This window comes from Salvia splendens, chromosome 17 (genome assembly GCF_004379255.2).
Source record: "Salvia splendens isolate huo1 chromosome 17, SspV2, whole genome shotgun sequence".
Classification (NCBI taxonomy): Eukaryota; Viridiplantae; Streptophyta; class Magnoliopsida; order Lamiales; family Lamiaceae; genus Salvia; species Salvia splendens.
The window spans coordinates 3,298,172-3,320,374 of record NC_056048.1 but is presented as its reverse complement, the minus strand read 5'-3'; the positions used below and the strand labels follow the sequence as shown (position 1 = coordinate 3,320,374).

At 35.8% G+C, this 22,203-nt stretch overlaps 2 protein-coding genes across 4 annotated transcripts; both read right to left on the bottom strand.

The window, feature by feature from the left end:
* Window positions 1-3,122: 3,122 nt before the first annotated feature.
* LOC121773453 lies at window positions 3,123-4,977 on the bottom strand. Of its 3 annotated transcripts, XM_042170314.1 has the most exons (5): window positions 4,504-4,975; window positions 3,744-3,804; window positions 3,585-3,669; window positions 3,432-3,488; window positions 3,123-3,318 (listed from the first exon to the last, which is right to left on the bottom strand). In XM_042170314.1, exons 1-4 carry the CDS (start codon window positions 4,907-4,909, stop codon window positions 3,474-3,476), a joined length of 567 nt encoding a protein of 188 aa, XP_042026248.1. In that variant the 5' UTR covers window positions 4,910-4,975; the 3' UTR covers window positions 3,123-3,318; window positions 3,432-3,473. The 3 variants fall into 3 exon arrangements, 2 of the variants coding, with proteins under 2 accessions (XP_042026248.1, XP_042026247.1); XR_006044755.1 differs by lacking the exons at window positions 3,123-3,318; window positions 3,432-3,488 and adding an exon at window positions 3,882-3,948 and having other exon boundaries at window positions 3,495-3,669; window positions 4,504-4,977; XM_042170313.1 differs by lacking the exons at window positions 3,123-3,318; window positions 3,432-3,488 and having other exon boundaries at window positions 3,495-3,669; window positions 4,504-4,974.
* A 13,207-nt stretch (window positions 4,978-18,184) lies between these two features.
* Window positions 18,185-20,595, bottom strand: LOC121773820 (exo-alpha-bergamotene synthase-like). The gene is made up of 7 exons (XM_042170734.1): window positions 20,422-20,595; window positions 20,081-20,336; window positions 19,617-19,992; window positions 19,316-19,534; window positions 19,090-19,228; window positions 18,754-18,999; window positions 18,185-18,667 (listed from the first exon to the last, which is right to left on the bottom strand). Exons 1-7 carry the CDS (start codon window positions 20,506-20,508, stop codon window positions 18,368-18,370), a joined length of 1,623 nt encoding a protein of 540 aa, XP_042026668.1. The 5' UTR covers window positions 20,509-20,595; the 3' UTR covers window positions 18,185-18,367.
* Window positions 20,596-22,203: the final 1,608 nt, after the last annotated feature.

Sequence of the window (22,203 nt, the reverse complement as noted above, 5' to 3'; positions counted from 1 at the left end):
TCATATTCTTGTCACATGTCCAGTTAAATTAATTAATACAAACTATTTATTTTTAAACATTTACTATTCTACGTCTAGATAGTAACACATGATGTTTATTATTTCCATTATATGTCATGCAATTATGAAATTGATTATACTTCGAGGCATTCTTCAACGGACGTAATTAGATTCTGGACTTCATCTAAGAAAATTTTTCTCTTGTACTCCTTCTATTCGTGAATAGGAGCATGTTTTTCTATTTTGGTCTGTACGCGAACAGGAGTCCCGATTCACTTCTAGTATAAATGATATATAGACTCACATTAATTCCATTAACTCATTCTCGTAACTTTTCATTTAAAACTAACATATATAATTTCCATTAATTTTTTTTCACTCACTTTTGTTAACATTTCTTAAAACCCGACTCATAAATAAATGAGACTCATATGCATGAATGGATAATTAAAATTGAACACGTAACCATAGGGGTGCGTTAGGGTGACACCACTCTTAAAGTGACAACGTGACAACAAATAACATGCAATCTGCAATACATATGCAAACAATTCAGTATATAGTTCCAAACAGTATAAGATACGAAATCAGAGCACTATGGCGACTCCATAGTTGAAATGACAATCTAGTCAAGCAATCTGCGATATATAGGCAAACATTCTGAGATACATAAGCAAGCAATATGACATATGGTATCAAGCAATCTGCGATATGAAATCAAAGATGATCAAGCAATCTACGATACATAGGCAAGCACGTCTGCCTCGTGGCAGACTAAGGTTAAATTTGCTTCTAAATCTAACGGTTGTCCTTAGTGGTACAATGTCATCTTAAATGGTGTTGTCATTTTAACACTGACCCGTAACCATAATTAAACAAAGGTTGACTACTATTTTAAAAGAGTAGTAGTAAAATTTTTGTGTTATAAATTTGGACACGTAACCATACTAAAACAAAGGTTGACTACTATATTAGAAGAGTAGTACGTATTAGGGCAGGAAAAAATATCGAAATACCGGTCTTATCGTACCGAAAAAATATCGAAAATACCAAACTTTTGGTATACCGTAATTTTCGGTACGGTATAATACCTTACCGAAATCTTTCGGTAAGGTAACGGTATGAATTTTCATATACCGCGGTATACCGCTTCATACCGAAATTCGGCATGTACCGTAAATTAATGTATATACCGTAAAATATAAATATAATAGTATAAAATATACTTTATATATGTCAATCCGATCAGTCGAGGCATAATTTTTCTTACGCTATTCCCTCAATATTGATAAAACAATAAAGTTGCAAATTCTAGAATTGTTCGAATTTTATAATTTAGCAAATTCATCTCAATATTTTATTGTCTACTCCAGTTTACACGCCTTTTCATCATTTATAATTTTTAAATCTAGAGTTGTTAGAATATTATAAATTTAGCAAATTCAAATCAATTATCATGCATACTAAGTTAGGTAATTGGTGTCCATGGTATTTATTGGTTTAATTCATACGATGTATGCATACGAAACTAGCATACTCAACTGAACAAATAAATTCGACAACTTTAAGAAATGTGAATATATATCTAAAATGTGAGAGATAATCATTTAATTTGAATAAGAAACGAGAAAAAACCAGAAGAAACAAAATCACGCTTAACATAATTCATATTACTATACTAGATAAACGATACAAACGCGATGGGATGACGAAACAAGAAACAAAATCATATTTAACATAATTACAAAAACCATAATCCTATAAAATATTAATATATTAGAGATAAACGATCCAAAGTTTTCTTCTAAACTATTCCTCACAGTGAGTTTCATTTTCAAATAATAGCACTTACATTATTTAGTCAATTAGATTGGAAAAACAAATTTATGATGTGTGGTTCACAGTGAGTGCCATTTTCAAACATAGCATACACTTGACAAATTTTTCCATTTTTCTACATTGTCCTTGAAAATTGGAATCGTCGAAAACTATTTTTGTGGCGCATTAAATGAATATTCTATATATGCAATATATAAGTCTACATATTACACAAAACTAGGACTGACAATTTTCGACACGACACGATAATCTGACACGAATTCGCACGAAATTATTGGGTTGGGGTCAAGTCTTATTGGATCCGTGTCCTTATCGGGTTGACCCATTAAGAACTCGATAATTTCGGGTTGGGTTCGGGTCGGATGCGGGTCGGATACGGGTAACCCATTAAGAAATAATATTATTATTTTTATTATTATTTATAAAAATATATATTACTTTAATTTTTAATTTCTTATAAATTAGGTTTAAATTTTATAAAACGAATTTTAATTGTGTTAATTAGGTTAAAAATTAAGGTTTAATCGTGTAATATTAGGTTTTAATCATGTAATATCAGGTTCGGGTTGTTATCGTGTCGTGTCAACCCATATTATATCGTGTCGATAACGGGTTCGTGTCGGGTGCGGGTCGTGTTCGGATTTGAAGGTAGCAGGTCGGGTTCGTGTTCGGATTTACAGTTTCCTTAACAGGCCGGGTTCAGGTTAGGCCTTATTGAGTTGGGTCATTATCAGGTTGACCCGATAACGACCCAATCCGCACGATTTGCCAGCCCTACACAAAACTAGTAATGTCGACATTTTGAAAATAAAATACTGCATGTCAAAAATATCAACTTTACTAGTACTAGCTGGAATCCATTTGATATCTTATAACGTAACAAAATATACTTCAGTCCAAAACATTGATAATTTTACTTTATACTTATACATGAGAAAAATGTTTACAACAATTTTGAGCTAATAATATGCATACATGAGAAAAATGTTTACAACAATTTTGAGCTAATAATATGCATACATGAGAAAATTGTTTACTAGTATTAATTAAAGAAATTCTATTAGCGTAAGACAAATTATGCCTCGACTGATGCTCTCGGATTGACATATTGTCACCATTGATAAAAAAGACTCTCTATTAATGTGTAAAAGGTCTTAAGCTCACTAGGCATAACTGTAACACCCCGACTTTTGACATCTTTTTAGCTCTTATCAAAGGACATTGAATGGCTAGACGATTTTTTTTTCGCATAAAGTTGCAACAATTAAAGGAGCATTTGGACGTTTACGATCGATCAATAAGATTCTCAAATTTCATTTAGTACAAAGGAATTCAACTCCAAATAAGCAATCAAGTCCATAATGATATAAAGTACAAGTATTTGGCTATGTCTAATTTCTCTTGAGCCCAAATTCTTTTATGCTCGGCCCAATAGCTTGAAGATCAGCCACTTCGAAGCCCATCCCTCTTTTCCATTTCCTACAATAAGAAACCAAGACTCATTAATTCCCAATAGATCAAAGTTACCGGCAGCTTACTCGATGGAGACAATTAGGACACTCATGCTTTTCAGAAGCTAATAAAAACTTTACCCAATCAGGGCAAGTCTGCCCCTGCATCCTTTTCTTCCACTCTTAACAGTTGCAAACCTGCAACATTCAAACAAGGAGGAGTTATTGAAGATGAGTACACCTACACAAAATGTCAAAAGTAGTTAACAAATAGCCAAGGAAGAGTTGGCTGTCCCTAATCAAAATCTTGACCAAATCCCAATAGGTTGCAAGAGCTGCAACAAGAAAGCAATCTCCATTTAAGTCCTTGGAGTATAATCTGCAGCCAAAGTACTACACAATTAATACCAAGGAGGACCAGCAAGAATAAAACAAATATGACAAACCTCCTACCTGTGAAAATATTTTTCCAGCTCCAACCTCTCCCCTCTTGCAACGAGAGCTTCAGAGTGTCCTATACATGAAACAAAATCAGTTAGGGGACAGCCCCTTGATGTTGTGCAGTACAGACCCAAAATGAGCATGCTATACCCAAAGAAGACTTGAAAAAGGGAGCCAACTCCTAGCTCAAAATAACTGATCCCCACCTGCACAAAATCTGCTTCCAACATACTTAGCAAGAAGCCAAGAGAGCTCTCTGCACACACCCCTTTGACCAAATCCCAACAAACATCTATATCGGCCTATATATATATATGTATACATAGCCATCCAGTTCCACCCTCTCACCACAAATTCACTTCACAATCAGTAGACAAAGAATAGAGGGTAGGGAGAGAGTGAAAGTAAGAAGATGCCTAGGAAAACTTATTATGTTCCATCGAGGAGCTAGAACCCCAGTCAGCCTGCAAAGGCAAGGTAATCATCTCACCCTTCCTTATAACTCCATTTCATTCACATAGAACAGCACATCATAAGAACCAAAGCATATCAGTAACAACTCCTTTAAGCTAATCCCTCACCCTTGCTCAGCTTTTGAATCATAAAAATTTAAGTAATAGCATCACATCTCAGTAAGCTTTTAGTTTTATAGATGTTTTGATAAGGAACCAAGCTTGACATAACAAGGATAGTAGAGCACCTAAATTCCTTTAACCTCTTAAGTAAAACTTAGCTAATTGTAAAAGAAATAAGAGAGAGAGAGACTTAGAACCTAGCTGCTGCTCGGGAAATGATCGCAGACAGCCCGACAGAGGTGGTTGGACTGGGGCGTAGCGGGGGTGATGCTGCAGCGAAATGAGGGGCGAGCGCCGACAATGGCTCACGGGCGAAGCACGGTGGCCCCAAGCCGAGGGTGGCGCATCGAGTTTGAAAACTATGTGTGAGGAAGAAAAGAGAGATGGGATGTTTAGGGATTTAAGTTTTGAATTAGGGAATGAATGTGTGGGGGAAAGGAGACGGCGAGGAAGGCACTTCGACGCCGGTGACGGGGAACCGGCGGTTGGAAGGAGGCGACGCTGAATTCGCCGGAGAGAGAGAGAGCTAGGACACGCTGCTGTGTTAAGGGCATCATTAACCTCGTCCCCATTTCCGGCCCCAAGTCCCCTCCACGTCATCATTCCTCTACAGTTGCGGCCCAGGCCCCAACTGCTGTAACCCTGCAGGTTGCGGCCCGGGCCGCAACTAATAAATGACACTATTCACAACTTCAACCTATTTTATTCGTAAATGCAATACGTTGAACAATTCAAACCGGGAAAATACATTGTTCAGTCGAAAAAAGAAAATTACAAATCCTAGAAAAAAAATACAAATCCTAGAGAAAAAAAATTACAAATCCTAAAAAAAAAATATTAAATCCTAAAAAATAAAAATTACACGTCCTAGAAAAAATATTGAAATAATTTAGAGGATAGAAATGGAGAAATTGGTGGAAGAATATTGAAGAAATGGGTATAAATGGACAAAAAAATAAAAAAAAAATACATTTTGGGGGTTTGCGGCCCGTCCCGCACCGTGTAACCCTAGGCCGGGCCGGGCCGCGGGATGCTCACCAGGCCGGGAACGCGGCCCCGGGAGCGGCCTGGGCCGTGACTCGCCTCCGTGTAACGCATGGGACGGGCCGGGACTCGCGATTTGCGGCCCGGCCCCTAGCGTTACCGATGCTCTAAGGCGTGAACGAGGGAGAAGATAATTGGGGAAAAATAGAGGAAGGCCGATTCCCATAGTTTTTGCATTAAGCTACAAGAAATGTTGGGCCATTTAATTACTAGTGGATGGGCTAAGAAGGCTTTTGACTTGGGTCAGAATTTAATTAAATGGACAAAGTAAAGGGTTTATTATTCGGGCCTGTAGATTTAATAAAGAAGAAATGTGCTGGATTAATGTGACTAAGAGTTGGACTTAATTATTTTGGAGCGGCCGTGAAAGATCGAACAAAGATGGGGACGACGTCCAAAGTTCGTGGAATTAAGTTAAGCTTTCCCGAAATAATTAATTTAATGAAGATTTAGTTTTAATTAATTAAAGTTTTCTAATTTAATAATATATGAGTTTCTAGAAATTCTCTCAAGACGAACGAAAGAATAAAAGGAATTTAATAGGAGACAAGCTTTCCAATGAGATATTTGTCTTGAGTCTAATTAGTACTCCCTCCGTCCCGCACTACTCGCACATTTCCTTTTGGGCACGGAGATTAAGGAATGAGTGATAGACAAAGTCAACAATTACGGCTGTAGGTATAAATTGTTACTAAAAATGGAAAGAGTGCAAATAACTTGGGACGCCCAGAAAGGAAATAAGTGCAAGTAGTGCGGGACGGAGGGAGTATGTTGTTATGTTTATATTTTTCACAAAGGACTATCTCTGCGAGTTAAGATCAGAGCGAGAAATCAAGTTAAGGAAATTAAACGAGGTGGTCTTTCCTATCTTACATATGATGTTATGTGCGAGCTTTATGTTTAAAGTACAGTTTTATGAAAAGTATTTTGTGGGCTTTCTGTCTAGTTTTCAGTTGTTATGAAAAGTAGTTATGTGGGCTTTCCTATCCTACATATAATTGTGGGCTTTCTATTTACAGTACAGTTTTTACGAAGAGTATTTAAGATATGATGTTGCGTGGGCTTATCAGTTACTATACAGTTTTTACGAAAAGTATTTTATGTGGGCTTTCGAACTAGAGTATTTTTATTTGCTTTCCTATCCTACATATAATTGTGGGCTTTCTTTCCTATATGATTACGTGGGCTTTCTTATTCAAAGTATTATGTGCAAGCTTTCTACTTAAGATTTTATGTGGGCTTTTCTAACCTACACTATTATTGTGGGCTTTATGTTTAAAGTACAAGTTTTATGAAAGGTGCTATTGTGAAATGATATTACGTGGGCCTTATATGATATGCTTCCAGTTATTTACGTTCCAAGTATGTTTGCTCTCAGTTATTTACGTTCCCAATATGTATGGTTTCAGTTATTTAAGTTTTCAGTATGTTTTGTCTTGCCAAGTTTTTTTGTTTTGAACTTTGCCTATCTGTTTGTCTAGCAAGGGCGACGTCCCTACTAGACCAGTTCAGTTTAAGCGAATTCGGGTTTGTAAGTGGGGTGAACCCATACATACCCAGTTCAGAATCATCATCAAATCATCGGCCGTTGGTTGAAGGTAGGAATGTCAGATTGTCAATGCAATTCAGAAACCCGTAAACTGACCCAAATACCCCGTAGTCTGAATAGGGTTAGGGTTGAAAATATCTAACTGATAAAAGTTCAACCCGATTATTCCCATCGATTATCTCGTAACATTTAGGGTTAGATTTGTAAACTTCTACCACGATAAAATTTTAATATAATTAGTTCATACTCAATTAATCAATAATCTGAATAGAATTATCCAAAAATTCGATAGACCAGCCGAATTAACATCCCTAACAATAGAAGTACCTTGCCTCCGATGCATACATATGTGGGATCTTCCCAACAAAAGAGAACAAAGCAACAGTATCTCTTTTAATATATCAAAAAATTATTCATTACTTACCAAAAATTTGGAAAATCTGAAGTAAATCTTTCGTGGAGAGCGTGAATTGGGCGGTATTCATTCTGCCTATCTCAACTTAATAAATCATTCACAAACCCGATCCATTTCGTCTATGTTAATTACAATCTATATCGATTCTCCCTATTTCAAGTTCATATCATTAAACCCTGAAAAGGCCAATTTTGAAGCGATTTTTATACTGTACTTTTTTTTTATAAAAAAATAGTTAGGATAGAGGAATTAGCATTCATATTCTTGTCACATGTCCAGTTAAATTAATTAATACAAAATATTTATTTTTAAACATTTACTATTCTACGTCTAGATAGTAACACATGATGTTTATTATTTCCATTATATGTCATGCAATTATGAAATTGATAATACTTCGAGGCATTCTTCAACGGACGTAATTAGATTTTGGCCTTCATCTGAGAAAAATTTTCTCTTGTACACCCTCTATTCGTGAATAGGAGCATGTTTTTCTATTTTGGTCTGTACACGAACAGGAGTCCCGGTTCACTTCTAGTATAAAAGATATATAGACTCACATTAATTCCATTAACTCATTCTTGTAACTTTTCATTTAAAACTAACATATATAATTTCCACTAATTTTTTTCACTTACTTTTGTTAACATTTCTTAAAACCCGAGTCATAAATAAATGAGACTCATATGCATGAATGGATAATTAAAATTGAACACGTAACCAAATGGGTGCGTTAGGGTGATATCACTGTTAAAGTGACAACGTGACAACAAATAACATGCAAGCTGCAATACATATGCAATCAATATGTGATATACTGGTAAGCAATTCAGTGTATAGTTCCAAACAATATAAGATACGAAATTAGAGCACTATGGCGACTCCATAGTTGAAATGATAATCTAGTCAAGCAATATGTGATATATAGGCAAACATTTTGCGATACATAAGCAAGCAATACGACATATGGTTTCAAGGAATCTGCGATATGAAATCAAAGATGATCAAGCAATCTACGATACATAGGCAAGCAAGTCTGCCACGTGGAAGACTAAGGATAAATTTGCTCATAAATCTAACGATTGTCCTTAGTGGTACAGTGTCATCTTAATGGTGTTATCATTTTAACACATAACCATAACCATAACCATAACCATGACCATAACCATAACCATAATTAAAACAAAGGTTGACTACTATTTTAGAAGACTAGTAGTAAAATTTTTGTGTTATAAAATTGGACACGTAACCATACTAAACAAAGGTTGACTACTATATTAGAAGAGTAGTATGTATTAGGGCTGGAGAAAAATACTGAAATACCGGTCTTATCGTATAGAAAAAATATCGAAAATACCAAACTTTTGGTATACCGTGATTTTCGGTACGGTATAATACCTTACCGAAATCTTTCGGTAATACCGTACCGAAATCTTTTTGGTATAACGGTATGAATTTTCATATATCGCGGTATACCGCTTCATACCGAAATTCGGTATGTATAGTAAATTAAGGTATATACCGTAAAATATAAATATAATAGTATAAATACTTTATATATTTTTAAAATTATAAAATTTATTGTGAAATATAAATATAATTATGAATAAAATATATGTAATATATATATTTTTTAAAATAAAATATAAACAATATTCTAAAAACTCAAAATATCTATTTTCATTGATGTTGAAAGTAAGGTAGACCGCAAAAGTACAGTATACCGAACTTTGGTATGGTATACCAAAAATGAGGTACTGCATAGGTATGAAAATTGGTCATACCGAAAATAAGGTATACCGAAGTTCGGTATACCGAAATTTTTGGTAAGGTAAAGGTATGATTTGTTCGCATACCGAATTCACGATAAGGTATACGGTATGGTGGTTTCGGTAAGGTATACCGTACCTACCCATATCTGGTTGGAAAAAAACATAATACTATCACTTTCCCTCAATATTGATAAAACAATAAAGTTGCAAATTCTAGAATTGTTCGAATTTTATAATTTAGCAAATTCATCTCAGTATTTTATTGTCTACTCCAGTTTACACGCCTTTTCATCATTTATAATTTTTAAATCTAGAATTGTTAGAATTTTATAAATTTAGCAAATTATTATGCATACTAAGTTAGGTAATTGGTGTCCATGGTATTTATTGGTTTAATTCATACGATGTATGCATACGAAACTAGCATACTCAACTGAATAAATAAATTCGACAACTTTAAGAAATGTGAATATATATCTAAAATGTGAGAGATAATCATTTAATTTGAATAAGAAATGAGAAAAACAAGAAGAAACAAAATCACGCTTAACATAATTCATATTACTATATTAGATAAACGATACAAACGCGATGGGATGACGAAACAAGAAACAAAATCACATTTAACATAATTACAAAAACCATAGTCCTATAAAATATTAATATATTAGAGATAAACGATCCAAAGTTTTCTTCTAAACTATTCCTCACTGTGAGTTTCATTTTCAAATAATAGCACTTACATTATTTAGTCAATTAGATTGGAAAAACAAATTTATGATGTGTGGTTCACAGTGAGTGTCATTTTCAAACATAGCATACACTTGACAAATTTTTCCATTTTTCTACATTGTCCTTGAAAATTGGAATCATCGAAAACTATTTTTGTGGCGCATTAAATGAATATACTATATATGCAACAATAAGTCTACATATTGTTATAACGTAACAAAATATACTTCAGTCCAAACATTGATAATTTTACTTTATACTTATGCATGAGAAAAATGTTTACAACAATTTTGAGCTAATAATATGCATACATGAGAAAAATGTTTACTAGTATTAATTAAAGAAATTCTCTTAGCGTAAGACAAATTATGCCTCGACTGATGCTCTCAGATTGACATATTGTCACCATTGATAAAAAAGACTCTCAATTAATGTGTAAAAGGTCTCAAACTCACTAGGCATACTGGCTAACTTGATAGAATTCTGAGAAGTACTGGGCACACAATGCTCCCAAAAAAAAGTAAGTGATGAATGCGTGTAGTGCAAACTATTGTGAACTTTGAGAGGCAACTAAAATCTCAAACCAACTTTCTAACAACTATGGAAAAATTCACATGCATGCATGCAAACAATTAGCTTAGCTTTTGAGAAATTAATATTGTTGCATTTGGAATAATAACTTGAAGATTTGAACCTTCCACAGTGAATGTTATCAAGCATAAATGCTCATTATGAAAGAGTAGAAAACCAGTTTACATATTGTACTACGAGGTTAGCTCAGAGAAACGTCGTACATTGTTTAGTTACGAGTAATGAGATTTGACTTGATATTACTAGTTTAGTTGGAGGTGTTATATATAGACCATATGGATACGAAGACCACTGAATAAGATCGCAAGGGTTGTCGATTGAATCATAAATATAAGAAAACATATTGGCACCTAATATCATGTCATTTTCAAAAAGTTGGGTTTTTCCCACGAACTTTAAAATTGGCAAATAATATCACGAACTTCATCTCGAGTTTTTTATTTTCCAACAATAAAAAATTTAGGCTATATTAATAGATTGAAGAACAAATTTGGAGGGTGTGCTTCAAGAAAAACTATTCTCATATATTGAAAATCTTGAAACTCTCGAAGTTGTTGAGAAATTACGAAAAAAATGATATTATTTGCCGGAATATTTTCATTGGTGGGAAATAACAAACTCAAGTTAAAGTTCGTGATATTATTTGTCAATTTCAAAGTTCGTGAAAAAAACTTAACTTTTTTGAAAGTTCCATGATATTAGGTGTTAATATCGCATAAAAAAAAAGAACTGAAACAAGGATAAGTTTAATTGGCCACTACTTTTAACACTTAGACCAATAGTTAGTTTTAGGATAAGTTTAATGGGCCACTACTTTTAGCACTCAGACAGTTAGACTAATACTCCTAGTTAGTTTTAGGATGAAATTTTATGGATTTTTATAGACTAAAGTTCAAATTTAGTCCTTTATATTTGTTAAAAAATCTTTTTGGTAATTTACATTAAATTTGTAACCTTTTGTTCCAAACAATATGTTTTGGTCCAAAGTTAACATTTTCATTAAATTTAACGGTCAAGCGTGATTTGACCAAATTAGTGACTTAATTATAAATCTAATTAACCAATTAACCAAATTAATTCAATATTAAATTTATAAAATACTCACTCAGTCCATGAAAAATAGACCATATTGTGAATGAGACGAGTTTTAATGTGGAATTGATAAAGTAACAGGGAATGGAAAAAAGTAAGAGATAAGTATTGTTAGTGAAATGTGACGTCCATATTATTAGTAGTGTTTAATTGTGTTGGATAGCAAATGTGGGGTCCATTTTCAAACTTGGTCTATTTTTGGTGTACAAGCAATAATGACAAATGTGGTCTATTTTTCATGGACGGTAGGAGTATATATTACCTATATCAAAATATATTAATATTCATAAAATATTTTATACATATAATAAAAATAATAAAATATTCAAAAATTGAATAATATTAAAATTCATAAAATATTTTTTTTATCAATAATAAAAATTAAATTAAATTAAAATTTATAAAATATTCACAAATTTAATTTTTATTATAGGTAACAAATATTTATAAATTTTAATATTAAATTAATTTGGTTCATCTGACTAATTAGATTTTTAATTAAGTCACTAATTTGGTCAAACCACGTTCGACCGTTAAGTTTAACGGAAAAGGTTAACTTTGGACTAAAACGTATTGTTTGGGACCAAAAGGTAACAAACTTAATGTAAAGGACCTAAAGTTTTTTAGAGTAAATATAAAGGACCAAATTCGACTTTAGTCATTTTTATATGGTATCAAAGCAAGCAGTCGACTACGAGCCAAATTTTGATTTAAAAAATTGACTGATATGTATATCTAGACTTTAATTTTGGGTTAGTTCAATAGAGAACTGGTTTAATCCAATAAAAAAAATTCTAACCCCTCCAAGCTTCAACCTGAGGTTTTTGAAAGAGGAATGTTATATAATATCTGACATTGGTGGAAAGAGAAGACTAAAATCACCACTATATAAGTCTAATGAGACACTCTTCACCTGACTATTTCATTTTAGGATAGAAACCAATAAATTTCTAACAACATTATGATACAGACCAAACAGGAGAACTCATCCCAAAAGACTAGCCTGTTAGGAGAGAGAGTCAATTTAGTCTATATACCCCACATCAGTCGTTCTCACAACCGATGTGGGAATTGAGTCCGTAACATTCGATCCTCCTTTAAGGGCCAACGTCCTCGTTGGTCACGACCACGTTGGTCACGGCTGGTTCTTAAATTATCTCCATATCTTATTATTCATTTAGCATTGATTTATCTTATCTTTTCCATAGTTAGTTTTTGATTCTCCATATCTTTTGCTTAGGATATTATTATATTTGATTTACTAGATTTTGGTAGGATATTATTATATCCTCACATATTATAAATATGTGTAGGAGACCTTCATATTATTCATTCAAGAAATAAAATATTTTTTTACGGAATTTATCTTTTTCCTCTCGTGCACAAAAGCACGAACCCTATAATTCGACGCCGGATTGATCGACGGGCAAAGCTCCCGCGATGTTTGACGCGATTTCCTATCGTTGAGGAACTTTATCCTTAACAAGTGGTGCTTTCATTTGGTTCTCATCCTCCGAATTTCTGCCACCATGTCACGTTATGTGAGTAATAACAAATTAGGCATGCCGACTTTGGACACCGCTCGCACGGCGGAGTTCCAACATGTTTATCATCCGCAACACTCAAATTGGAGTGACTATGAACTTAGAGGTCAGCCACGGTCATCTCAAATTGAGTATTATCATTGGCAGCCATGTGTTAAGGACTCGCTCCTCAACGATGATCGGCGGCTCGGTGGCTCGGCGATCACGACACTCCCGGCGTCCTGCACACAGGATCGGCGGTGCTTCTAGGGCGGCTGTGCGCAGAGGTTCTCCGACGGGTAGCGACCAACTAGGGTTTGTAATAAAGTCTTGCTTTTGTGGGCAATTCACGTGAATTTTATTGATATCCAAAAGTGAATGAACATAGCCCTATTTATAGACTAAGGACCATAGGGTTGGTTCGACTTCTAATCCTAATCATCTCGGGAAAGAACCAACAAAGAAAACCCGAAACGGAGCTTATAATTACGCTCGACTCTATAAGGTAATTAAATAATCAAAATAAACTAATATCCAAAAATAAGATATAAATAAAAGAAAAGTAATACTCGCAACACTACATTGGAACGTAATCTCCGAACAAGTCCGGTGGGCGTCGATTCCTCCGTCCCTTGGTCATCGCGATCGATGGCGGCATGTTCTTCTCTACCGGCGCCTCCGCCTCTCGTGTTGTCTCTATCACCGGCGCTTGTGGCTCTAGCGCAGGGTCTGTATCACCATGCCATCCACCCTCGCAATTGGAGTCGCACGTGGGGAAACTTCCGGCGCAGCCGCAACCTCCACCGGACCCACCCAACGGACAGCTGCCGTATGCGCCGTCCTACCAGGCCCGACAACCCACTTCCTGGGACCCGCCATGGCTGCGCCAGACCACCTACACCGCCTACCACCATCACCAATTCGGCCAACCTCATCCGCGCCCCGAAACGGACCCATATCAGTGGTCATCGTTGTACGCCGCCCCAACTACTGAATATGGACATCCACAACCACCGCCCTTCTCCGACATACCAGACCCATCCTATGGGCTGCCATGGTTTGGCTCTTGAGACGAGCAGCCACCATACACTGCAGCGAAGACCACCGCACCGCCACGATCCACGTTAGCTGGTCAGGATCTGTACCGTCGTGTACAGTGGTCGCCGCCATGCCAGACCCACCCACAACAAATCCACTACTACCAACCGCCGTTGTTATATCCGCAAACTCCCGATCAACCGGACTGGCAATGTCTCCCAACTACCAACGATGTCGGCCATATGGAGCCTCTCAACATGCCACGTGATCCAGTGACGCCGGAGTCTGAACCGAACCTAACGGTGGCTGCCTGGGCTTCACAGCTCGAGCGTTTGACTGCTACTATCAAGCAATTGACGTCTCGGATGGATGCAAACAAACGCTGCCTGGGTGATCCACACGCCGCGACACGACCTCCACCAGACCCTACAGCCAGTGTCATGTACACGGATCCGGTATCGTGTCCCCTACCACAGGTGACCGCCGCTGCCCCATCTGATCTCCATCACGATCCATCTAGAAGCTCGCTGCCTGTTGTCGTTGCTATCCCGCCTCCACCAGCCACAATATCTCTGTCGTGCGACTCCAATTTCGGGTATGACTCGATGGAATTAATTGTCGTTGATAATGATGAAGAGGAAAAAGATGTTATTCATTCTAGTGTTGATGTTAGTGGACCAATTTATGGTAGTAAAGATGGCATAGATGATCCATGTAATGTTGTTTTTACTTGCCGAGAACCTATACATGTGGTGGAGCATAACAGGTTGGATATTACAATGTTGAGCAACAAGATTGATTCTTTTTTGTTGAAAGAGGACGAACATGGTTCCATTGAGGATATGAAGAAGGTAATTGCCTGTGTATATGTGGTTTGGCATGTTGGTGATGTTACAAGTATTAATCATCGATCAACTTTCCTCGACGCTGATGCACGGTTGATTCCTCCGTGCAATGACGTGCAATGTTTGGGCATACATGGATGCGTTGACAAGCTCCCTATGTTAACGGTAAATAGTCACATGCACTATCTTCAGGCAAGGCATAAATCTAGTCAACTAATGGATGACTTCTCATATCTCGGCGGTATAAGAAGCATGGGAATAATATTAAAGATGGCAAGAGCACTTGTATCCCTTCTTACAAATGTTGCTCACCAACGAATTCATGGAGTATGTTCTCATGAGGGGAAGGAAGGGGAGAATGATACTTTGCTCAAGGTCTGGAAGGAGTTTTCTGGAGTGACCATCATAGGTGCTGCCAATGCAAAATCTTGCATTTTAAAGGAAATGGCTAAGCAATTAGCTGCCAAATCAGTCACTCTAAAGCTGATTAGAATTATCGAGCTTAGGATGAGTGGGAGAGTTAGGGGAGTTACTAGATATATTGATGAGTTTTTGGAGTTTTTTGTTGATACTTTTCTTGATGTGCCGAGGAATGAGAGAGTTCGTGGGCGTGTGTATACATTTGATCCAAGTGGTGATACCTCGCCAAAGCTTCTGGTCGCGATACTCTTCGTTTTGTCGTGGTTTCCACCTTGAGGACAAGATGAATTTTAACCGTGGGGGAGTTGATACGAGCATATTCTTAAATTATCTCCATATCTTATTATTCATTTAGCATTGATTTATCTTATCTTTTCCATAGTTAGTTATTGATTCTCCATATCTTTTGATTATGATATTATTATATTTGATTTACTAGATTTTGGTAGGATATTATTGTATCCCCACATATTATAAATATGTGTAGAAGACCTTCATATTATTCATTCAAGAAATAAAATACTTTTTTTTACGCAATTTATCTTTTTCCTCTCTTGCACAAAAGCACGAACCCTATAATTCAACGCCGGATTGATCGACGGGCAAAGCTCCCGCGACGTTCGACGCGATTTCCTATCGTTGAGGAACTTTATCCTTAACACATTAATTCTTGGATGCTTCTTACACTGTTGATAGTCATATGAAATGACATGCACATTAATTGTGATTATTCATGTGTACTCTTCACATTATACTATACATATCAAACATCTTGCCATGCACCCGCCAACGGAAATAAATACATATTCTACTACAACGATGTTCCCCCAACGTTCCTAAACCGTTCATCTTGCCATGCGAATAGTAAATTAATGGCAAAAAATAGTTATGAAGAGTACTCCTAGTAGTCATTTTCCTAAGGCCATCCACAACGCTGTTCCCCCACCGTTCCTAAACCGTTCCTTAAACTACTATTTGCGGGCCCCACTGTACTTTTTTACTCCATTCCTTAACTAAGGAACGAAACCTGCAACCCTCCGTTTCTTATCCGTTCCTTAAATTACTATTCATTCAATTTTATTTTTTATTTTTATTTCCAACCCAATTCAATTAAAACAAACACACATCATTAAAATTAAAATAACATTACAACTTAAAATTAAAAAAAAAATAGAAAAAGACATAATTAAAATCCTAAAAAAATAAAAAATGACATAATTTAAAATACAATTTTATAGAGACAACCAAGAATGAGTTTGTCCCACATCGAAAGTGGAACATAAAACATTCAAGGATGTCTCTATAAATAGAGACAACCAAGAATGAGTTTGTCCCACATCGAAACTGGAACACAAAACATTCAAGGATGTCTCTATAAAATAGAGATAACCAAGAATGAGTTTGTCCCACATCGAAAGTGGAACATAAAACATTCAAGGATGTCTCTATAAAATAGAGATAACCAAGAATGAGTTTGTCCCACATCGAAAGTGGAACATGAAACATTCAAGGATGTCTCTATAAAAGAGAGACAACCAAGAATGAGTTTCATAAATTCGCAAGCCCATCAAATATATATGGGCTAATACGAATTTCTAGTATTCATTTATTTGTAAAAATTGTTTTTAAATATAAAAAACAATTTTTATAAATAAAAAATATTTTTTAAAAAAATGAATTTATTGCGTCAGCGTGATGACGCCTACTCGCGGGCCGGCGAGTGGGCGTCACGCACGACGCAGGGCGAGCCACGTCGCCGAAGCGCGTGGCGGCACGGACCATGCCGCGAGTCGTGCCGTCTGCACCCGGCACGGCTTGGGAACGACACGGAGACGGAACGAAACGTGGAACGCGGGCGGCCCGCGTTGCGGGTGCTCTAAGAGTCAGACAGCGTAGCTGTAAAATACTCCCTCCGTCCCATAATATAAGTCATATTTAGTCTAGGCACAGATTTTAAGAAATGTAAAAAAAATGAGTTGAATAAGTTAATGGAATATGAGTCACTAATATATACTCTCTTCATTCTATAATAGTGGAGACATTTTTTTCCGGCAAGGAGAATTAAGAAAAATATGTGTAGTGTATTAAATAAAAAGATACTCTCTCCGTCCCCCAAATTTTGTCACAGTTTGACCGGGCACGGGTTTTAAGAAATGTAATAGAAAGTGGGTAGAAAAAGTTGGTAGCATGTGGATTCTACTTTTAAAGTATTAGTTATATAATAAAATGTGAGTGAGAATAAGTTTGTGAAATGTGAAGTCCACTACCAAAAATGCTAAAAAGTGAAATGCGACAAATTTTGTGGGACGGACGGAAATGGAAAAATGTGACAAAATTTCAGGGAAATGGACTAGTTGGATGTCAAGGTGTCTTCACCATTAAACGAAGATCAAATGAATCGATAAAAAGGTACAAAGCATGACTTATGGCTAAAAGACTATACTGAGATATATCGAGCGGACTACTTATAGACATTTTCTCTAGTAGCAAAGAGAAATATCTTTACTTTAGAGCATTGTTTTCAATTGCAGCACACAAGGAATGACATCCATATCAAGTTGAAACCACAAATGTCTTCTACATGGTTAATTATTGATGAGGTTTAGATGGAAGCGTCACAAGGAAGGATTTGCAATCATTTACGTTGAAGAGATGAAAAATGACTGTGGAAGAACTAGGCAATCAACTCCTGCAAATGGAGGCAACTAGTGTTGATGAAGAGAAGATCAAACTGAAGGAGATTGATGATGAGAAAGAGATGAAGAAACATGGAATAAAAGTAGTATTCATTCTATCTCAAGTTGCCATGCCAATTTTCCACCTTTTTCTTGATAATTGTATAAAAGCACTTGTTTGATTTATGCAAAGAGAGAAACCACACTTGATAATCATACATAATGATGGATACAAATTAAGAAGCATGTTGTGACATGAAACTTAATGAGGAAACAAACAGCAACCAGTCTTCTTGATCAGAACTCATATCTGATGAGTTGAGATCTAGGCATCTGGATTCAACTTATTGAAATACAACATATGTTTAAAGCTGCGGCATGTGAATGGGCTGAACGACGAGGGAGACCAGATTTTTCTTGGTTTCGGAATGGGGAAGGCCGAAGCCATCTCCATGCTGATACATGCAGAGCGAGATTCGTCCAAGATTCATGGCAGTCTGCCCGAAATTCTTTATGGGATTCTCCATCAATATCTCTTTGTTCATTCGCTTCAGAGCCGTGTCTATCAACTGGTTTATATGTTTGCGAGCATCCTCCTCAGAGCATCCTGTTTCCTTCATGTAGCACTGGATTGATTTTGGAACATCCCCTCGTTTCATTTCGTCCTATTCAAGAACATACTATATTCAAACAAGGTTGTGCTGAGCTGGGGCTTAAAATACATGTAGACTATAATACATAGTTTTCTTACAGATGAAGTTGCCAAGTCATCGGCCAGACGAAGAACTGTAGCTGGCCAGCGAATGATACCGGGATATTGCTCTAAGCTCTTTAATTCCTTCTTGCTTATAGGATTTGTGGTGAAGTAAACACAAAACAGAACTAGAGGTCCAGAAATGGAAATCCAAGCTGTATTTAGGTACTCATTTGTGGTTGGGACATAACCACTATGAAACCATGTTGCTTCTAAGTAGTAAGCTCTACACAGTTCTGCCCACTGAAACAACAAACAAACATTACTACCAAACTTCCTAAAGACATTATCATAATCACAGTATATATAGATGATAGATACACATGTTTTTACCAGTTTCCTCAGATTTGAGATAACATTGAAACCTTGGTCTCTGAGTATATGATAAGCAAATTCATTCACAGAATTGAAGAGAGCTAAGAAGCAAATCTTCATGTATTCTGGAAGGCTGTCCAGTGAATTAATATCCCACCTGAAGGTAGTGGCATTTATGTGAATTGTAGCAATTAATAAAGACTAATGTATGTTGATTATGAATGAAGTAAGCAATCAAACTAACTTCTCAATTGTGTGAGTGAACAATTGAAGTTCTTCCAAGGTGCCATATACGTCGTATATGTCGTCTATTATGGTGATCATAACAGCAATTTTGCTCAAAATCTCCCTTGAATATCCAAGATGAGGCTCCGGAACGAATCCCAGAGCCCACAAGAAACACTCTGCTAACCTGTGCCTAGCGAATCCCAGCTTTTCTGGCAGACCAGTCTCTCTATACCAACTGAAATCGTAACTCATCAGCAATGAATGCTTCGCTTCCAATCTTAGTAAAAAGTACTATAAACTACTAGTACTAACTTTACCTTGACAGTAGCTTGAGCTCTTGCTGGTATGTTGCTTGTACCATGTTATAGTCCAGTTTAGCCAGCTCCACCAGAGTAAGGTTTGCTTCAGATGTATTCTCGTACGCTTGTATGAACCACCTGGCTTCTAGCTTTTGCAACCTCCAGTGCAGAGGAACCTCCAAAGCATGCCTCACTTGCTCCCTCAGACGTGGCTCTGAGATTTGCTCTAGCCTTCGAGCAAGATGATTCAATGAGAAATTTTTGGCTAAATCCATTACGTTCTCCCCTTCCACGCTTAAATACGAAGCTTCATACAGTGATACGAGCCCTCTCATGTCTTCACACAGGGAGGCCTTGAAATTACTTTCCTCATCCATCAAACTACAGAAAACCTCTGCACCAACAAATCCATTTAGGATTAGTTAGTTAGTTAAGAAAATATTGTTATTAATTAATTTAGTTTCATTCAAATGTGTTATAACCTTGAGGAACGTGATAACCATGCTGTCTGAGAAGTCTGAATTTGAGAGACGTGAAATGCAAGTCCTTTTCTAACCATTCTTGTGCCTCATATATCTTCTCTAACATTTTTGCTATCTGGTCCTTGAAGTGGCCAGATAGGCCTAGTCTCGTCACATTGTCGATAAGGTGAAGCTGGTCGAGCTCATCTTCAGTTATGTGGATCAGTATTCTCACCAGATCTTTCAGCTTCTCAGCTTCGCGAACGTACTTCTCCCCCTGCATGATTAATGTTCAACACATTGAGAAACTGAGTTAAATGTGTTGGTGCATGAAATGAAGATAATGTTACTGGCTTTACTACCGTGTATGGACTTTCGAACGACTGAATGTAATCGTCATCCCAAACACTAGCTTGGTAGTTTGCAGACCTCCTAATCACTTTCTCCATGATCAATAGATTTGGATTCTAACAAGCTGAAAATAATTAATCATAAATAGAGCTAAAATGATGAAACTATTTCAAAGCATAGGCATGTGAAAGATTTTTTAGTAATGAGTGATGAGATTTGACTTGATATTACTTGTTTATAGGGATGTAAATCCAACCCGAAACCCGTGAGTCGGCCCGAATAGCCCGGTAAAATTAGTGGGTTAGGGCTGTAATTTTGTAACCCCGACCGAACGGGTTGGCGGGTTAAACAGGTTGGCCCGAACAGGTTGCGGGTCGGCCCGATGGGTTGCCACTTTTAATTAAAAAATATTAGGTTTTAGAGATTTTTTGTATTTTTGAATTTCATTTAGCACAATTATTAGTCTTCTTCAATCTTCATTTTACACTTTTTTACTCGATCTCACACTATCAACTTTCAAGTTCCACCCTGACTCATTATTCCATCGTCCCATCATCTGGCACTACTGTCTTACCACTACTAAAGTCAATCAAGACAAAATTTAAAACTAATCCATCACAATCTCAATATATTTATCATTTTATTAATTATTCATGTAAGATATGATTTTTAATTTTCATAAAGAATTAATTATGAACAATACCAAAATAATGACAGGAAAACAAGCTTTAACTCAAATTGATTGATTTAATTTTGATTTATCTTTGTTTATGTTGTAGTTGATCGAGATAAAAGGCTCTCCAACTATTATTGAAATAACTATGAAAATTTGAAGATTTTATATGATTCTAAGACTAAGAATAAAAAAATATCTAAAATTTTAAATCATTTTATAGAATAAAATTTTGATACAAGAGATTATTTTTGAAAGTTTTTAAGCCCGAACAGCCCGATGGGATAGCCCGAAACCCGGCGGGTTAGGATTAGGGTTGAAAATTTATGACCAAAAAAATTAATAACCCGAATAGCCCGCACCCAATTAGCCCTGCAACCTGAGTGGGTTGGCCCGAACCCGAACGAGTTAGCATGATTGACATTCCTGCTTGTTTAGTTGGAAGGGGTATATATGGACCATATGGATACAAATACCACTGAATAAGATCACATGGGTTGTTGATTGAAACATAAATAAAAGAAAGAACTGAAACTAGTAGTATAAGTTTACCGGGCCACTACTTTTAGCACTAGTTAGTTTTAGGATGAAATTCTATGGATTTTTATAGACTAAAGTCCAAATTTGGTTCTTTACATTTGTTTTTAAAAAAAATTTGGTCCTTTACATTAATTTTGTTACCAAACAATATGTTTTGATTTTAAGTTAAAAATTTTCTGTTAAATTTAATGGTCAAACATGATTTGACCAAATTAGTGACTTAATTATAAATCTAATTAACCGATTAACCTAATTAATTCAATATTAAATTTATAAAATATTTTTTACCTATATCAAAATATATTAATATTCATAAAATATTTTATACATATACTAAAAAATATTAAAATTAATAATTTATTTTAATAAAAATAATAAAATATTCAAAAATTGATTAATATTAAAATTCATAAAATATTTTTTATCAATAATAAAAATTAAATTAATTAAAATTTATAAAAATATTCACAAATTTATTTTTTATTATAGGTAAAAAAAATATTTATAAATTTTAATGTTAAACTAATTAAGTCACTAATTTGGCAGGTAGGAGGAGCAGCGGATGTGAGACATCACATGG

Coding starts and splice junctions, on each gene's coding strand:
- LOC121773453 (XM_042170313.1), bottom strand. CDS start 4,909: ATGATGACGTGGAGGGGACTTGGGGCCGGAAATGGGGACGAGGTTAAT. Junction 3,805..4,503: donor ATTTCCCGAGCAGCAGCTAG/GTTCTAAGTCTC, acceptor TTTCATGTATAG/GACACTCTGAAGCTCTCGTT. Junction 3,670..3,743: donor CTGGAAAAATATTTTCACAG/GTAGGAGGTTTG, acceptor CTTTGGCTGCAG/ATTATACTCCAAGGACTTAA.
- LOC121773820 (XM_042170734.1), bottom strand. CDS start 20,508: ATGGAGAAAGTGATTAGGAGGTCTGCAAACTACCAAGCTAGTGTTTGG. Junction 19,535..19,616: donor GAGCTCAAGCTACTGTCAAG/GTAAAGTTAGTA, acceptor TTACGATTTCAG/TTGGTATAGAGAGACTGGTC. Junction 19,229..19,315: donor TTCACTCACACAATTGAGAA/GTTAGTTTGATT, acceptor CACTACCTTCAG/GTGGGATATTAATTCACTGG.